At 35.8% G+C, this 20,246-nt stretch overlaps 1 protein-coding gene across 3 annotated transcripts; it reads left to right on the forward strand.

Moving 5' to 3' along the window:
- The first annotated feature begins 1,686 nt into the window (after positions 1–1,686).
- LOC127168289 (carbohydrate sulfotransferase 12-like) lies at positions 1,687–4,571 on the forward strand. Of its 3 annotated transcripts, none has more exons than XM_051115028.1 (3): positions 1,687–1,721; positions 1,952–2,158; positions 2,785–4,571. In XM_051115028.1, the coding sequence occupies exon 3, from the start codon at positions 2,866–2,868 to the stop codon at positions 3,901–3,903; it is 1,038 nt and encodes a 345-aa protein (XP_050970985.1). In that variant the 5' UTR covers positions 1,687–1,721; positions 1,952–2,158; positions 2,785–2,865; the 3' UTR covers positions 3,904–4,571. The 3 variants fall into 3 exon arrangements, with proteins under 3 accessions (XP_050970985.1, XP_050970995.1, XP_050971005.1); XM_051115038.1 differs by having other exon boundaries at positions 2,096–2,158; XM_051115048.1 differs by having other exon boundaries at positions 1,695–2,158; positions 2,785–2,953; positions 3,172–4,571.
- The last annotated feature ends 15,675 nt before the right edge of the window (positions 4,572–20,246 follow it).

Genomic DNA, 20,246 nt, shown 5'->3' on the forward strand with positions numbered 1-20,246 from the left:
GTCCCGGGCTGGTGTGGTTACACGTGGTCTGCGGTTGTGAGGCCGGTTGGATGTACTGCCAAATTCTCTGAAACGCCTTTGGACATGGGTTATGGTAGAGAAATGAACATTCAATTCACAGGCAACAGCTCTGGTGGACATTCCTGCAGTCAGCATGCCAATTGCACGCTTCCTCAAAACTTGCGACATTTGTGGCATTGTGCTGTGTGATAAAACTGCACATTTTAGAGTGGCCTTTTATTGCGGCTAGTTAATAGTAAAGTAAAAGGCTAGTAAAAGCTTTTGGTCTTGTTTTTCTAGGTCATCAGGCAGGGGCGTCGCTAGGGCTAATTTTAATTTTACTACTTTTTACTCCAGCCCCGAATGTTTTTTTTTTTGTATGGCCCTATGATTTTCACGGAATTTGTCAAAGTTTAAACTAATTAATCAAAAGTTGGTCATTTAACTTAAATCAAGTCGCGATATGGACTAGTATCTGTAAATATTATGTCGCAAAAGACTATTTTAATATGAATCCTGCATGTTCTGCCTGTCTTTTTATGAATGAACGGCACGCATGCGCGGTTTCGTTTTCTACACATGTAATACTGACGCGTGCAGTGATTTCAACGTCTGCCGTTTCACTCAATGAGGACATAAATACATCAACAACATCTCCAGAACTGCTCTGAGATTCACTTCATGAGCATTTCACTGTTTCATTCGAGTAAAACAAGCGTCAAATATATACACAGAAATTTAAAGCTATTCACGGCAACCCGTCAAAGTAAAAGTTCGGTTTAACTTTATTAATCATTCAATATAATGTACGTGCCTACTACTACTACTACTACTACTACTACTACTACTACTATTAATTAATACATTTTCACACACTATTTCTTCCATGTTTTACATTTTAATAGTAAATCCCCTTTGTTTGCCAAAAATAAAATATAATTTTCATTAAAAGATCAATTAAATCAATATTTTATACCTTCATTTGATAACCAGAAAAATACACAACACAGAATTCCATGAGGCTATTGTAAAAATAAATAAAAGTTGTTTTTATGCTTTCAAATAAACAGACATGCTAAAACATATTTGGTAACAATAAAACGTAAAGTGAGAAAAAATAAAACATTTCATAGGGTCCTAAATATGCAATTTTTCTTAACTTTAACCTTAAAGATTCATGGTTTTAATTAATCACACATGATTAATTACATTTTGATTAATAAAACTAAATTTAACCATTAAAACAAAGACCAGATAAATTAAAACAGAAAACAGAATTTGAAAAAAATTAAATAAAACGGAATTTGGGGAAAAAATAGGGCCCTATTTTTGCATGCAACTATATATTTGTTACAGTTATAAATACATTTTCAAATGTATTATTTTATTTGTCTAACATATTTTTGTAATGTTATAATTTTGTTATAATACTTTGACATGTTTGCTATTTGCAGTGATTACTATTTACTATTGTTAATAGTGTGACAAAGTCTTTAACCCCTGGTTTAATGCCCCCGGACCCGCCTAGAAGGATCCAGGTTCAACCAATTGTGTCTAACAAAATCTTATGTGAGCATGATGTGAGCTCCCACCCATTGCCACTAGTCCCTGATGTTTTGAAATCCTAGAAACGCCCCTGTCATCAGATATAAAACCTGTTATTTGTTTATTTTCCTTGTAAACGGACTGAAATAGTATGTTTCCGCGTATGATGTATATGGGTAAGAGGCTATTTGGTGATTTTGACATATGATATGAATGATACACTTTTGTAATAGCTTATTCTTTCTTTAGTTTCACCACCTAGCTACATTTATTCTAGTTAATTCAGTGAAACTAAAGCTTAAATGTCCAATTTTGAAAATCAGTAGCCTAAATTGATTAAGATGTGTTGACATGTTGAGTCCAGTTGGTAGGCTAATATTATTTTAAAAAAATATATGTTTTACAGAATTATTTAACGTAGGCTATGCTATGTAAATAAGCCTTACAGAGTACGCGTGAGAGGAGTCGTTTACTCTGTCTCGCACGGCAAAAGCAGGGTTTCAGAAGTCAAATAAAAACGCCTCACGAACACATCGACTTCTCCATTTAGTTCCGAAAAAGGAAGAAGGGCATACGGCAATAAAGCAACACTAGGATAAGGAGATAGGCTAAGGTGAGTGAATAATTATTGAATGTTTATTTTAAGAAGTAACCCAACTAACGCGCATTGGCTATTGTGTGTTATTTATGCTTCACAGCTTATATCACAGAAGATATCTGTTTAACAATACTACAGTGTTTCAAAGTTATGACAGCATGTAGTGTTATATACTATAATGTGGTATAGTCCAACAAAGCATTTTCTCATGTGTTTGTAATAAAATCACCCTTGTCATTATGAACCATCAGATTTTATATTATAAATACATTTTATATTATGAACTATATTTATATTATAGTTTAATAATATTATAATTAGAGATCTAAGAAAGCAAGTAAGGCTTAACATGATAGTTGCTTTCAAACCAATCCGACAGGGTCATAGACAATATAATTTTAAAAAATGTAGTCTGGCAAGGCAGAGTATTTATGCTATGTTCACAGAGTGTTTGAGTTTAGAGTGTTAAGGAGTCCTGCACTTCTAACAAAAGATATAAATCAAGAGTTTTCATATGGAACTTTGTGAAATGTACAATACGGAGGGCAATAAAGTGGGTGAGTGATGGATCATGTTTTATGGTGGTAGATTCTGAGCAAATTCTGACTTAATCATGTCTTTATTTTTGTGTTTTTCCTCAGAATTCTCAGCTTGATTCATTTCTGAGGCATTGTTTAGTATTCGGTTTATTTTAAAGGAACTGGTATAGTCTCCTGGCAAAAATGGGAATGCAGAGGCAGCTCCAGTGTATCTTTCTTTTGGGAACAGTATTGATCACATTCTTCATAATTTGCTGGGATGCAAGAAAAGGTAGGACTTTTTATCTGCAGACGGGTTCATCACCAGATTTCACGCACCTCAAAAGGCGTCAAGAACATCGAAGACGTATTATAAGAGAGTTTTGCTCGGCCGATAGCAGCCTGAATTTTAAAGAGAAATCAATCACATTTGACCAGATTCCAAACAAAGCCCTTAACCATCTCATTGTGGATGATCGCCATGGTGTTATTTACTGTTTTGTGCCGAAGGTAGCATGCACCAACTGGAAACGAGTCATGATTGTGCTCAGCCAGAACCTGAAGGCACCTGATGGAGCGCCGTATCTGGATCCTCTTGACATACCATTAACGATGATCCATAATTCTACGTTGCATAAGACGTTTAACAAGCTTTGGATGCGTTTTGGACGGTACTCGCGTCCTTTGATGCATCACAAGCTGAAGAATTACACAAAGTTCCTTTTTGTACGGGATCCTTTTGTACGACTTATTTCTGCTTTTCGAGACAAGTTTGTTAAGCCAGATGAGTATTTCTACAACATGTATGGCTCTGTAATGCTTCGGCGTTATGCTAATATTTCAGAACCCCCTGACTCCGTTAAAGAGGCCTTTGCCGAAGGTATTAGATTGTCCTTTACTCACTTTATTAAGTACCTGTTAGATCCACAGACGGAGGAGGAGAAACCATTCAATGAGCACTGGCAGCAGATGTACAGACTCTGCCATCCGTGCCAAATTGAGTATGACTTTATTGGAAAACTGGAAACTCTTGATGAGGATACAGAACATTTGTTGAAGATTCTTGGGCTGGATAATTACATTCACTTTCCCCCAGGGTACGAGAACAGGACAGCTTTGGATTGGGAGCAAGAATGGTTTGCAAACATTTCAGTAGCTGACAGGAGAAAACTGTACCGTCTTTATGAAACAGACTTTAGATTATTTGAATACGACAAACCTGAGACACTTCTGGATGAGTGATTACATATTACTGTCTAAAAAAATCAGTATCAGTGATCGCTCTTTCTGCTTTTGGATTACTTCAAGGCCACATATGCAAAAATAATGGATGTGTGTGTGTTTTGCTGTGTATCCCATAAAGTTGGTATATTCTTAATCTAATTTTGGGCAGATTATCCTCTGACCACACCTATCTATGGTTACTGATTTTTCGCATTCACAAACTTTGACTTAGTAGATGTTAAGGAAACACAAAGTTGACAAACAGCCCAGTTGAGGTTGCATTCTCACAATGTTTGTGCTAAAAATAACAGAAACTTTGCAAATTTCGTCATTCTGCTACAAAAGCAGTTTGTTTACATACTTAAACATTTTTGAGGCCAGATTGAAACCACCTATTACTGTAAAACTATTGTTTTACAATCCTTGTTTTATGATCCTAACCTAGATTCTTGATCTTTTTAACCTCTAACACAAGATGGCTTTTGGGGTAATTCCTCCTGTGTCTAGTTGATCAGGTCAAACAATGTTGCAACTTTTTCCCCTCTGTATATGAACTGATGTACAGTTATAGATATGGATTGAGTATATGGATTAGGTTTAAAAGCTGTTTGATGATTTTTTTTTGTTTTTTTTTTACGAATGATATATGTTTATCATCTTTTTCTTTGCCTTTTAAGTCAAATGGACTATACCATGTCCCCTATTCATCCATAATTCATTAAATGCAATTAAAGCTTTTAATGTTCAACCTGCTTTTTTCCTTTCCTGAAAATCAGTTAACTGCCCAATAGATATACTGACACATGTTGGGTCCAACTGGTATTATTACTTGTAATATATACCCGGAAGAATCATATCCTGTTGCCAAAAGCCGCTGCAGTGTTGAAAACCTTCTTGATGAAAAAGGTGTGAAATGCTCGAAGACCTTTTGTCCAGGGGCTTTCATGAATGCTACATAACTCTCAGTGTCTATAATTTCCTGTTGGTAATCACACATTAACCACAGGAAATAATCAGGAGTCAAATAAGGCTTATAAAACGTGTTAAATTATAAACACCACAGTGAATGAAATGGAAATTGTGAAGTGTCAAGTATGTTAAGGAGCAAGCTATTATGAATAACAGGCATTTCTTCTTTAAACCAGCATAATTTAAGAGATAGTTGTATGTAAGTGTATTTAGAAGGTGTTCAGTATTGTACACACCTTAGTACTCAAATACAAAAGTGTACTTAAGTATGTTTTCGACAGGTGAAAAACGTGTCACGCCCTGGCCTAAAGCTACATACAGTCTTCCTCCTGGGTCTGGATTTATGAAAATCTTGAAATACAAACATAGCTTTGTAAAGTCAAAAACTCATAAATCCAAGTGCGCACCGACACCCTGATGAAGGTGAGTTAGCTGCAACGCGTGTTGGTTTTAAAACTTTAAAGCCATGTGAGTAAAGGCTTTTTATATTCCACAGTATTCGAGTGCCTTGGATTTATGAGTTCTTGACTTTACAAAGGAGTCCCGCACCGATTTATTTTTACACCCCAGTAGCAGTTTTTTGCTTTTTTACAAACATAACTTTTTTTTAAATTCTTGAAAAATTCTTAAGATTTTCTTAAATACATAAGTTTTTTTTCCCCCCTGAATGGTTGTATACTTTATTATTTGTGATAATGTCTTGTCTAACACATTATAGTAAATTATAGAATTATAGAAATTAATATTATTGAATTTTATTACGATGGTAAAGTTATAATGATTTAATAATGTTACAAAAGATTTCTATTTTAGATAAATACTGTTCTTCTAAACTTTCTATTCATCAAAGAAACCTGAAAAAATTCTACTCAGCTGTTTTCAACATAATAATAATAAATGTTTTTTGAGCGGCAAATCAGAAATTAGAATAAATTTTGAAGAATCATGTGACTGGAGTAATGTTGCAAAAAATCAGCTTTGAAATCACAGGAATAAATTACATTTTAAAATATATTTAAATAGAAAACAGTTTTAAATAGTAAATTATGTATTTTAAATAGTAAAAAAAAAATCAAAATCTTACTGTTTTGCTCTACCTTGGATCAAATAAATGCAGGCTTGGTGATCAGAAGAGACTTCTTTAAAAAACATTAAAAATCTTAATGTTCAAAACCTTTTGACTGGTAGGGTATGTGGATTAGATGATACCAGATGATTTTAGAACAGGAACATTACTTTTTCCTCTTACGTTTATGATGCTTTTTAAATGTTCAGTCTTCATAGAAGTTACCCCTTAATAAACTGATGACACATGTTGGTTTCAACTGATATTATTTCGAAAACTGGTTTAAAGCAATTTTGAACACTAAAAGACACACCACCACCAACCTCACTTCTGAGGTACTGTAGTATCACAGTTTATCCAGTGGATGGCGCTTCATGCTCACTAATCTGATCACAGTGGAAGACGGTCATCAAACTCCCACTCACCCACCCATGAGATCTAACCAGAAATGTTAATTAGGTACTATTGTAGTTTTAAAAAATTTGAATCAATTTTTATTGTTATGTCTTCCGTTCTGATTTTATTTTTTAAAACGTGTTTATATAGTTATACTAATTTAATTTATTATTTTTTTTTAATCTTTGTACATCATTAAATAATTGTATTTTACTACATAAAATAAGAAACAGCTAAAATGAAAAGTTAAACTTTTATACATTATTTTATTTTAGTTAATGTTTGTTTTATGAATTAATGTGTGTATTTATTTATTTTTTAATTTCAAATTATGTTGACGCAACTTATTTTCAGGCCAGGTGTTTCTTATTATCACCAGATGTTAAATAACAACAAATAACCTCTGTTAAGTTTTTTTCTACAAGTCTCTGCCTCAATGAAATGATTAGAATATCAATACAGTCAGAGGTACATTAGAGTGGAAGGGAGTATTTTATCTGTTCATTCACTGCTTTATTACATTTTAGACAAGAGCTTGGCTAATGAAAAAGCTTTCAGGCTAATTAGCATGTATGAGTGCTTTTTATGAACCTTTTTATGAACCATTCCGCATGTGATTCTCTCACTCCTTGTGTGAGTTAGTGTGCGCTCATGTGAACGCACGTGTGAAATGCACCACGTAAATATGCTTTTTAACAGCTCCTGGTCACACACAACTCCAGTGACCACAGCAAATACATTTTTAAAAATGCCTTTCATGTTAATGTGCTCCTTTCTTGTTGTCAAGCCTTAATGGCATTTTCATCATGTTCTTCCCATTGCTGTATGACTGATGACTGCACAGACACACTTTCACTTATGGTTTGCAGGTCAAATTGCAGCTTGGTGTGACCCAAGGGCAACGTACAGCATGGCATGATTACAGCTCTTGCAATGCGGAGGTGCAAAGTGCATCAGTAAGTAACAAGTGACTAGAAAGACAGTGCTAAAAAAACAGCTCTTTCCTGAATCTGATCATTTGCACAGTTGCAGTGCAACTGAAAATAAAGATCTCTTACTATTCAAATTGACATCAAAATGTTAAGGACTTTCAATGACTCTGAAACAGATCTCTAATGTGGCAAACAAAATCCACAGTTTGCTCTCCATTTAAAGGGAAAAATTAAAATTCTACTATCGTTTACTTATCCTCCTGGCATTCCAAATGACTTTCTTCTGTGGAGCACAAAACAACATTTTGATAAATGTTGCTAAAATATGTGTAGGACAAACTAATAGGATGCGAAACAAAATGGGCCATAGGTCTGTTTTAACAGGGGAATAACAATGCTAAATGCATTTTTTAACTTCAAACCATCACTTCTGGCCATAATACAAGTCCATAATACATAATATCACTTTCTCATGAGAAAATGTCCATGTTGTCCTCTCACATCAAAATTCACCGACATATTTCTTTAGAAAATGTTTTAGACTGTGCTCATTTCTAAATAGTGCTTGATCTCTGCATATTTTCCTCCTGATTTAGACAAAATGACCTTTTCACCAGAGAAAGCAATATTAAGGATAGAAGACATCCCTACACTAAAAAATGCTGGGTTCTTTTTTTAACCCAAATGCTGGGGTCAACCTGTTGGGTCATTTTATTTTTTTTTTTTTTTTTTACATTTTTACCCAGGTGCTGGGTTATTTTTTTTTTTTGACCCAAATGCTGGGTCCAACTTGTTGGGTAATTTTATTTGGGTTATTTTCACCTAGGTGCTGGGTAGTTTTTCTGTAACTACGTTTGCTGGATCATTTTTAACGCTGGGTTGCTTTTTTCTACCCAGCCCCTGGGTTAATCCTGTCACTGACGAAATAACCCAGCTGCTGAGTTACAGTCAGTTTTTTTGAGTCAGACTTTTCGAGTCCTCTACGGGAGAGCCAGGTTCACAGCACCACCGATTTGCACTTCTTCAGTGAAATAAAGGTTTGTATACATTTTATTTCATTTATAAAGTCTTTACTGTGCTGTAAATTGTATTATTTTACGCAACACAACATAAGGATGAGATGTCTGTCAGCTGCGTCAGCAACTGTTGTTTCACAGGATGGGAATGCCTTTTGCCTTTAATAAAACAAATGGATTTTATTCGTTATTGTACTGAGTTTAATCTTAAAATATGTTCTCTAATGTCAGTACTGTTTGTTTATGGGCATCTTTCAGCTACGAGTGAATCGCGAGGCCGCGGTCTTAAGTTCACAGTTATCCCGGCGAGCAGCAGCCCTTCACCGGCTCAGATTTCGGCGGATCGCCGGCATGAGAATTAGATAATTTTGGTAAAAAGGGATTACAGATAACAGTTGAATACACTGAAATTAAATTTCTACTTTTATGTCTAAAATGATTGTTAAACGAGTTTAAATGTGTGTAATATGTAAACTATGCTGTATTCATACAAATAAATTCAATTTTGTCCATGTGTTCATGCTTACCCTGGTGAAAAAAACAGCATATGCTGGTAGGTATGTTTTGATGCTGGTTTAAGCTGGTCCTTTGCTGGTTTATGCTGGTCCTTGACCAGCAACATGACCTTGACCAGCAACATGACCAGCATAACCCAGCTAAGGACCAGCTTAAACCAGCATGAAAACATACCTAACCAGCATCCCAGCATCAAAACATACCTACCAGCATGTGCTGTTTTTTTCACCAGGGTAATAATAACTGTTCATCTTTTGATTATTGCTGTTGCCTCTAGTAATTCTATGTGTGTGTTTTTAAGTTCCAGTCCATTTTAAATCAGCAAAATAATATTTTTTAAACAATAGTTAACTTAAAATAACCCAGCATGTTTGATAAAAACATTTACCCAACCAGCTGGGTCAAAATAACCCAGCATGTGTTCTGTCCAATATTTACCCAGCTCTGGGTTGCCAAAAAACTGGGTTGTTTTTAACCCACCCTTTGGGTGCAGAGTGCAGTGTAAAATAAATATACTAAAATGTATTTAAAATACATTTATTTCATGCTAAGTATACTACAAATGCATTTACATATTCTGCACTTAATAAAATACCCTGCAGTTATACTTTTAGTATACTAAACAGGTATATTTTAAGTCTGCTAAATTGGAGCAACTAATTTTGTACTTAATGCACTTTAATTGTGTGGAGGTAGTGCTTCAGTCCAACTAAAGATATACTGACGTATATTTGATTGTGCTAAAGTGGAACTACTGCAAGTATACTTTAGGTACACTTTAAATATTTTGCATGTAAAGACTGATATTATTTAAAGGTCATACACTCCTCATCAATAGTGACATTAAAACATATTTTAGGCTTAATATTAAGAAATGTGCATTGTGTACTCCAAATAAAGTTTAATTACAGTTTTTATATCAGTAAGTCTCGAGCAATATGCCAGTAAATATGTTAATATATTTGAACTATGCTTTGCATAAAATAAATGCATTTTAAATCTATTACTTTTACTAGGGATGCATTTACCTGGAAGCAAAGTGTAAAAAGTTTAAAAATGTCTTAATGATGGTTTTGTTTATTACAGACATGCAGCTTTTCTCTTCACAAGACATTAATTGATGGACAGGAGTGGTGTGGATTACTTATAGATTACTGTGATGTTTTTATCAGCTGTTTGGACTGACGGCACCCATTCACTGCACAGGATCCATTGGTGAGTAAAAGATGTAATGCATACATTTCTCCAAATCTGTTCAGATGAAGAAACAAACTCAACTACATCTTGGATGGTCTGAGGATAAGATAAATGTCAGCAAAGGTTTATTTTTGGGTGGACTGCTCCTTTAAACAAAACCTCTGCTGTATACCATTAAAATTTCTCTAATGCATTATGATTTTGATATGATGTGCACAGGGGGAAATAAATATTTTAGGAAACACAAGACCTGCTTGTTTTCAAAGCTGCATTGTTCGCGCAAGCGTATGTCTTTTTAATGTAGTTCTGCATGCAGTTTAAGAGCATAATGTTAGGTGATGTTAAGGCTGCTCGAAGGACTCTGCAGGCGAGATATTTGCGCTCTATGTGGGTGCTTGAGCTCAAATCACAGCAAGGTGCTGTTCCATTTACAGTCACTCTTTCTTTCTTTCTGCTTCTGTGAACTCTGTCACACACCTGTTTGCGCTTGAATGCTTATGTATGCATGCACACAAGTGAGATCACAAAAAATGTCTTTTAAAATTGTGTAGGTATTATCAGGCATTATTGTGATACATGCGTTAGATAATTTATTCATTGCACATGCTTATTACAGGGACAGAATACCTGGGGCAATTAAATTGCAAAAAAAAACAACAACAACAACAAAAAAAAAAAATAAATAAAAGTCAGGATTTTTCTTGTTTTCCATTAAAATATCGAAAGATTCTTTTAAAAAAGAATAAATATATAAATTTGTTTGCTTGTTACTTGTTTTATTTAATTAGATTATCTTTTGTTCTGCCATTTTGTAAAATAATAACATTTATTATAATTGTTGATGTTAAGAAAATAGTTTAATTTAATTATTTTTGCATTGTAAATGTGTTGCTCAAGGGCACAGTGGTAATTGGCATTTACAGCATTCATTTTCAGTTTGTATTTTTATCATCTGCAATTTAAATATTTTCAGTGCAAACATTTAATATTCTGTTGCCGTTTGTCCTCATATTAGTATTTAAACATGTTTTCAGCAAGTAAAGACAAGGCAATGGCATTTTGGCACCATCCTATCCTCCATTTTAAAATGAATAATTACAAACTTCGATGAACCTCTAATAAACATTAAAGCTTCAGTGTATTCAGGGGTGTCAGTGTTCATTTGCCCATCTCTGTCTCTTTGTATCACCAAATCAGTTGAATTCTCATTCTGCACACTGAGAAAAAGCAAACGGGCTGATTAAGAAACGCAATTACAGAAAGTAAATAACTTTCCAAGATCACATGTGAGTTTACTCTAACAATGTGACTAGAGGTTGGGACACACACAGGCACACACACACACCTAGACACAATGATACACACACCCGAGGGAACCCCGCCGCTCACCAGCCCCCCCTAATTACCACCCGCTCTGTTTGTCTGCGATAAACCCAATAGGAAGCAGATTCTGGGTGAAAAATAAGAAATCAAGAATTCCACTTTGCGTTATAGACTAATTATATTCAGTTTACTATGCTTGGGGGTTAGAGGAAGGTTGTGAAATTGATATGTATGTGCGTGTGTGTTTATATCTGTATTTGCATGCACGCTGCCTTGCATACTTACACAGGATTTTACCTTACCAGTCCTGATTAGTTTTTTAACCCCATGTCTAGCAAATCACACCTTGGTTGTAAAGCAGATTTTGGAATAATTTTCATTATCATTTCATTAACATTCTGGTGTGTGCAAACAAAGAGACAGGAAGTTAATTGATGTTTTTGTGCAAGCCACTGATGATCCAGCCCCAAACTTGAGAGCAAATTGTGTTAGTCTTGAGTATTTGAGAGTCTCTGTTTGCATGTACATTTGAAAAACATCCATTTTTTTTATGCTTATCATGATTAGCTAGTGAGTCTTGAAATCAGTTAAGCTCTATAATCTAGTTGTTAAACAAGCCCATAATGCCTCAAGTTTTTCCTATGACTGATATGAGCTATTCTAGTATTTAGAATTGTTATAGGTTTGAGGTTATAGCAACAATACTAAAGTTTTGAAAATTAAATTTTCATGCCATCGAATTGTCCACACACTCAAGCACTAATTGCTCCTTATCTTTGCCTGTTTTGTATTGTTTCTGTGAGTTGGTACCTGCACTGGATCATTATATTAGTGAGCAGATGACTCAAGAATCCTATGGAAGCCTTTTTTTTGCCACAAAAAAGTCACACTTTGGATAGTCATGACATGAAAAGTCACAAGGTGAAAGGTCAAAATTATTACATAAAAAGTTACAATTATGAGACAGAACGTCAATATTGACATACCAAGTCAATAACCATAAAAAGTCAAAAGTATGAAATACTATGTCAATGAAACAAGTGCAATAACATAATTTATAACATAATAATTATAAGATGAAAAGTCAAAACAATGACATATGATGTAAGTCAAAATTAACTGTCTGATAAAATGTGAGATCAAATTATGAGATATTAATTCATAATTATGAGATGAACGGTCCACATTATTACATGAAACGTTTAAATTATGAGACAAAAGCCAAAATTATGAGATAAAGTCAAGATTATGACTTACTATATCATAATTATGAGACAAAAGTAAAAATAAGAAAAGGTTAAAATGTTGACATACTGTACTAAGTCATAATTATGAGATAAAAAGTCAAAATGAGAACATACTAAGTTATAATTATGAGGGGAAAAGGTAAAATTATGAGATAAAAGATCAAAATTATGATGTACTATCATAATTATGAGACAAAAAGTCAAAAGTATGACCAACTATGTCAATGAAACAGGTCCAAATTATAACCTAAGTCACAATTAGAAGATGAAAAGTCAAAACAATGATATGCTAAGTCATTATTATGAGATAAAAAGTTTACATTATGGCATACAAGTCCTTATTATGAGATAAAAAGTTGAAATTATGTGATATTTATGATGTAAGTCAAAATTAATTGTCTGATATAATGTGAAATACAATTATGAGATATTAATTCAGAATTATGAGATGAAAGGTCCAAATTATTAAATGAAACGTTTAAATTACGAGACAAAAAGCCAACATCGACACATACTAGGTCATAATTATGAGATAAAGTCAAGATTATGACCTACTAAATCATAATTATGAGACAAAAGTAAAAATAACAAAAGGTTAAAATGTTGACATACTGTACTAAGTCATAATTAAGTCAAGATTATGACCTACTAAATCATAATTATGAGAGAAAATGACAACAACAAAGATAAAAAAAAGTCAAAATGACAACATACTAAGTTATAATTATGAGGGAAAATGTAAAAGTATTTGATAAAAGATCAAAATTATGATGTACTATCATAATTATGAGACAAAAAGTCAAAAGTATGACCAACTATGTCAATGAAACAAGTCCAAATTATAACCTAAGTCACAATTAGAAGATGAAAAGTCAAAACAATGATATGCTAAGTCATTATTATGAGATAAAAAGTTTAAATTATGGCATACTAAGTCATTATTACTAGATAAAAAGTTTAAACTATGTGATATTTATGATGTAAGTGAAAATTAATTGTCTGATAAAATGTGAAATAAAATTATGAGATATTAATTCATAATTATGAGATGAAAGGTCCAAATTATTACATAAAACATTTAAGTTATGAGACAAAAAAGCCAAAATTGACATACTAAGTCATAATTATGAGACAAAGTCAAGATTATGACCTACTAAATCATAATTATGAGACAAAAGTAAAAATAACAAAAGGTTAAAATTTTGACATGCTGTACTAAGTCATAATTATGAGATAAAAAGTCAAAATGACAACATACTAAGTTATAATTAAGACAGAAAAGGTCAAAATTATGACATACAAAGTCATAATTATGAGATGAAAGGTCAAAATTACAAGTTTAAATGGTAAGAAATGTAAAAATTGACATGCTAAGTCATAATTATAAGATAAAAAGACAAAATTACAAGAAGTCGTAATAATAAGGGAATAGGTCAAAATTATGACATACTAAGTCATGATTATGACATACCAAGTCATAATTATGAGATAAAAGATCAAAATTATGATCTAGTATGTCAATGAGACAAGTCCAAATTATAACCTAAGTCATAATTAGAAGATAAAAAGTCAAAACAATGACAGGCTAAATCATAATTGTGACAGAAAGTCATTATTAGTCATTATTATGAGATAAAAAGTTGAAATTATGACATTACGTGATATTAATGATGTAAGTCAAAACTAAATACAAAATGCACTGATAAAATGCAGTGAGATAAATTATGAAATATTAATTCAGAATTATGAGAAAAAAGCCAAAATTAACACATTAAGTCATAATTATGAGATAAAGTCAAGATTATGACCTACTAAATCATAATTATAAGACAAAATTGAAAAAATGTTTTTTTTTTTTAACTTTTTATGTCATAATTATGTCTTTAGTATATTTTAGTATATTCTGAATTTTAAAAGAAACATATCAGAATAAGATAAGACTCCATCAAATCTCTCGTTTGGAAGGGGCAACCCTCAAGCAATTTCACTCCTGTTCTGATTGTGCTCCAGAATCAAATTACTGAGGGTGCTTCTTAAATTAGTGAGGGTGCTCTAACCTAATATAAAGGTTTTAGTGCTGTCCATTGCTATGGCACATTTATAATCACTAAAAAGCTGTTACTCATCTTAGTTTATTGTGATCTCACAAAGTTACTTCATAATCAATGAAGTTCTCTACGCTGCACAATGAATCTCTTATTTACATTGCATCTACACTTTGTTATAATGAGCTGATTTGTGCGGAGCACAACACCAGCAACAAAAACTCCAGCTTTAACTGAGGGTGCTATTAATTTCATTTGAGGGTGCTTAACACCCTCTAGCACCCTCGTAGAACTGGGCCTGCCATTTCTGCTCAAAGTTTAAAACAGAAACTTTGCTTTGGACTTTTCAGTGTCTACATGCCTTCATTACTGGCTTCATTCTTTATATTCAGTTGTTTTCTGCATGACAACACACTATGCACGCTGTTTATCCTCCTGCATGACTGCACACACACACACATTCATATGAAGATTGCTTTGGTCTTCCCTGATGACAAAGGCTCGGCTGCCACCAGTCTCTGACCTATATTTCAGCATTTATTTATGCTCCCTCTTTCCCTCTGTTTGTGTCTCGCTCGATCTCTTTCACTCTCTCCTCGCCTTGCCTGCAGTCCTTGCAGTCCATCTGTCCCCTTAGCAAATACTAATAATAAAACCTAATAGGAAATATTGAAATTTAAAGCCTGGGCTATTGCATCAAGCGGGACAAAAATAGATATTTTCATGATTCTACAAATAACAATATGAACTGGGTGCCTTTGTGTATTTGTTTGACTGATCTTAATTGATATTGCCCCAGACAATATACTATTTTATATGAAAAACAATATTATGATATATGAACATAAATCATGCTATTGAGAGGCACCGAAGAGCTTTTCACGTTCATTTAATATGCAAAAACAATCCATCTCAATATCCAACAGGAGAATAGTTATGATTGACTCATTAGTCAAGAACTAATGTTGCCTTCTGGTCACGTTGAAATGATCGCATTAATGAGATGAGCACACATGAATGGCACCAAAATGTCATAAAAACCTGTGGAAAACCTGTGGTTTAAGACTATATGAATTAAGGAATCATGGCAGAATAAATTGATTACATTTGAGGTCAAAAGTGCATATACACCTTGTAGAATCTGCAAAATGTTTTTAATGTTTTACCAAAATAAGAGGGATCATACAAAATGCAGGTTATTTTTTATTTAGTACTGACCTGAATAAGATAACTCCCATAAAATATGTTTAAATGTATAGTCCACAAGAGAAAATAATAGTTGAATTTATAAAAATTACCTTGTTGAAAAGTTTTTATATACTTGATTCTTACTGTATTATTGTTGGTGCCAATAGCCTTGTGGTCAGTGCATCGACATACAGTGCAACTGCGCTCACAGTGACCCCAATTCGATTCCTCCCACTGCTTTCCTGTCATCTCTTCTACTGTCCTTTCTACAAAAAATGCATAAAAAGCCCCCCCAACCCCAACTGTCTGCTGTTCTTCAGAAAAATCATTCAGGTCCCCTAAATTCCTAAGCATTTTAGTGTTTTTAGTTTGGAAAACTAAGAGACTCATATGCAACTATTACACAAGGAACAAGGTTTAAATACACAAAAATGCTGACAAAAAAAGAATTTGTGGGACCTGAAGGATTTTTCTGAAGAACAGCAGACAGTTTAACTGTTCAGGACAAACAAGGGACTCATGAACAACTATCACTAAAAAACACACACACACCTATGAATCATTCAGGTAACAATACAGTAGAATCAAGCGTATGCAAATGTTTGAACTGGATCATTTTTATAAATTCAACTATTATTTTCTTTTGTGGACTATATGTAAACATCTTTTATGTGAAATATCTTATTCAGGTAAGTACTAAATAAAAAACAACATGCATTTTGTATGATCCCTCTTATTTAGGTAAAATAATTAACATTTTGCAGATTTTGCAAGGTGTATGTAAACTTTTGACCTCAAGTTTATATTTGAAAATTTACAACAAAACCAGAGTCTATTTTATTGTAACCAAAAACACTTGAATAGCATTATTCTGATTTACAAACTTGTACAAACATACTTATGATTATTAAAGAATTGATAAAAGGTCAAAATTATGATATAAAGTCAAAATTAAAAGGTGATGATTGTTACAGTTCTGTCTGTTTGTTTTATTGGTTTCTCCCATTGTCTCCCCCCCGTTGATCTGTCTGATTTGGTTTTGTCCTTGTTAGCATTATTTGGTTCACCTGTCTGTCATTATTAGTTACCCTTTATAAGTCTGTCTTTGTCTTTAGCCCCTTGTCGGTCTTTAACGTTTGTTTGTTCTACGTGTGTGGATTATCGCTCTGTGTTCCTGCCTGTTCCAGCTTATGCTACCAGAAGTTTATATTAAATATATTGTTGCTTGTTATCTCGTCTCTCGTCTCGTTCCATCCAGCACGCAGCAACCTCGTGACAGAAAGACCGACCTAAACAGTTTACCCGGCGTGATTCCCCTACGTTTATTTTTTCGTCCTTTTTCTCAGTGTTTTGTTTTTGATTTTTCTTCATGGATCCTGCCGTTCAGATCATCATCCTGGAGCAGGGGAATCGCTCTCTCGAGGACCACACCAGAGACTTTATGCACCTCGTGCCACACACACACTACCCGGACAGCTGCTTGTGCACGTTCTATCGGGTGGGATTGAACCCCACCATCAAGGCGCAGCTGTCCGGGGAGGGTCCTCGAGAGAGCATCGCCGATTACATCGAGTGGGTGCTGGCGTCCTGTAGATCGTCATGGACTGTCGGCATCGTCGAGAAGGACGTCAGCCCCACTCAAGACCCAGAGCCCAGCCAACCATCACCCCGACATGCGGAGTATGAGCCCGAGCCCACCGCGGATGACGAGCCAGAGCCACGAGCGACAGAGCAAAGGATCGCCACAGAGCCAGAGCCCAACACGTCCGACCAGGTGCGAGAGCCGGCTAAAACTACCGTAAAGGTGGAGTGCTGCGTGGAGCAAGAGAGGGCTATGGAGAGCCCTGCCCACTGCACCACCGCTGGGGGTGAGCTTGAACTGAACTCTGGGGACTTGATTGACTTCTTAACTGAAGTTCTGGAAACTAACTCTGGAGATTTAATAGACTTTTCTACGGATATACCTACCTGTCATGATCTACCTGTCGGTATGGAATTCCCACCCACCCCCCCTCTTCTGTCTGTCTGGTCACCGCTGTCCCCTGACAGCCCCTCTGCTCACCCTCAGCCCACTACCTGTGCAGTGGGCTCGCCGCGGTCTGCCAGCTTCCATCGGCGTCAGGGCTGGAGGATCCCTCATCTCCGCCTCCAGCCTCAGAGTCCAGAACTCCGCCTCGGCCCTCCGACCCTGCGGCTCCACCACGGCTCTCAGCGCCCTCGTCTCCATCGTCGCCCATCGGTCCACCAGCTCCACCGGGCTCCCTCGTCTTTCCGGCTCCGCCCTGGTCGGTCGTCGGCCCTTCATCACCTCAGGACTCTGTTCCTACGGCTGCGCCTCGTCACTCCGTCCCACCGGCTCTGTGGACCTCCTCCCTCCCTCTGGCACAGCCTTCATCCTCTGTCGCTCCGGCTCCGCCGCGGACCTCTGGATCTCCGCCTACGCCTCGGTTGCCAGAGCCTCTGGTTCCGCCTTGGCCCTCCGGGAACCTCGGTGTCGCCCAGGATCTTCGGCTCTCCTTCTCCGCCTCGGGCTCCTCCGCCAGCTGCTCCGCCTCTGTCGGTCGGCCCCCTGGAGTCGTCAGCCCTTCCTCCACCATGGCTCCTCCCTCCATCGGCTCCACCGTGGGTCATCATGGCTGCGGTCTGGGTCTCCTTCTGCTTCTCCTGCTCCGGGTCCCTCCTGTTTCCTCCCTGGCTCCTCCCACCTTCGTCGCCCCCTTGGACTCTGTTGACTCTGGTTTTTGTCCCCCTTCCGGGGTTCCGTCCTCCGCCGAAGCCTCCTCCCCCATGGACTCTGGTTTTTCTGTTTTTTCGCCTCCTAGTCTGTTTTGTTTTTTGTTTTCTACGGCGCGAGGGCGCGCCTATTCGGAGGGGGGCGTAATGTTACAGTTCTGTCTGTTTGTTTTATTGGTTTCTCCCATTGTCTCCCCCCGTTGATCTGTCTGATTTGGTTTTGTCCTTGTTAGCATTATTTGGTTCACCTGTCTGTCATTATTAGTTACCCTTTATAAGTCTGTCTTTGTCTTTAGCCCCTTGTCGGTCTTTAACGTTTGTTTGTTCTACGTGTGTGGATTATCGCTCTGTGTTCCTGCCTGTTCCAGCTTATGCTACCAGAAGTTTATATTAAATATATTGTTGCTTGTTATCTCGTCTCTCATCTCGTTCCATCCAGCACGCAGCAACCTCGTGACAATGATTAATACTATTGTCACGATTTTTATGTAAACTTCTTTGTCATAACTATGACTTTTTATGCCATACTAATGAATGACCAAAGCATAATTTTTCTGTCTTATTTTTTTAATCAAAATGTCATAAATACACACTGTAAAAAATATTTTGCAGTTTAGTTGTTTCAGTGTTTTTTTTGTTATTATTCAACTTAACATTTTACATTTTCACCGTCTCAACTAGTTTGCAAGTTGATGGAACTAGAGTATGTCACATTCTCAACTTCACTTACCGGGAAATCTCGTGAAGACCGCTATAGACAGAAGACGTTTGAGAGCCATCGTGGTGAGCTCCTCCACAAAGTTGGAAAATGTTCTCAATCCATATATTTGGTAAGTAAATGTTAGTATTTATTGGTTTAATATTTGTAAAATTACTTATGTTATCTAAGAAGAGTACAATGGTTTAAAGCAGGGTTGTCAAACTCTGATCCTGGAGGGCCGCAGTCCTGCAGAGTTTAGTTCCAACCTTGCTCTAACACACAAACCATGTAGTTGTCAAACAAGCCTGAATGACTTGATTAGCTGGATCAGGTGTGTTTAATTAGGGTTGAATCTAAACTGTGCTGGACTGCGGCCCTCCAGGAGTTTGACACCCCTGGTTTAAAGCATCATGTTTTCTAGTTATATGTTTGCCAGTGTTCATTTCGCGGCACTCTGAAGCCTCAAAATACTCGGGTTTCCACAGTTTTTCTACATAAATATTATAATAAAAATTCTCCCATGCGGTACTGAGCTGAAGGTATCTAGAGAGTGATAAAAATACAGTTTGGTATGTATTTGAGCCCAGTAACATTACTGCATTAGAGACCGATCAAACGGTGCGCAACGGACAACTGTATGAATTTAGAATGGCGAGAATTAAAAAAAAAATAACTTCTTTAAACTTGACAGCGAAATGTTCTGTTCAGTCACAGCAACCCGCTCTCTTTGATCTAACTTTTCGCTTATGAGGAACGTTGCAACCCACACAGATATATGTGCTTATGTTGAACACATGCTGAATATGCATCAAAGTGAAGCGTAGCTCAAAGAAGAGGGGAAAGAACGATTTTGTATTTTTTACTCTGCCATCTAATTAGCACAAACAAGCAAGAGACAAAGAAAAAAGTGCGTGTAGACAAACTAAAAAAGGACATCTTTTAAACCTAGTATTAAAATGTCTCGAGTGATCCAATTAACATGCATCTCAAATGCAGCTCTTTTATTTTTGCTCTGAGTCATCCATTCTTTTGT

This window comes from Labeo rohita, chromosome 1 (assembly GCF_022985175.1).
Source record: "Labeo rohita strain BAU-BD-2019 chromosome 1, IGBB_LRoh.1.0, whole genome shotgun sequence".
NCBI classification, from domain to species: domain Eukaryota; kingdom Metazoa; phylum Chordata; class Actinopteri; order Cypriniformes; family Cyprinidae; genus Labeo; species Labeo rohita.

What these genes read in the sequence shown, in the direction of transcription:
- LOC127168289 (XM_051115028.1), top strand. Translation starts at nt 2,866, where the DNA reads ATGGGAATGCAGAGGCAGCTCCAGTGTATCTTTCTTTTGGGAACAGTA.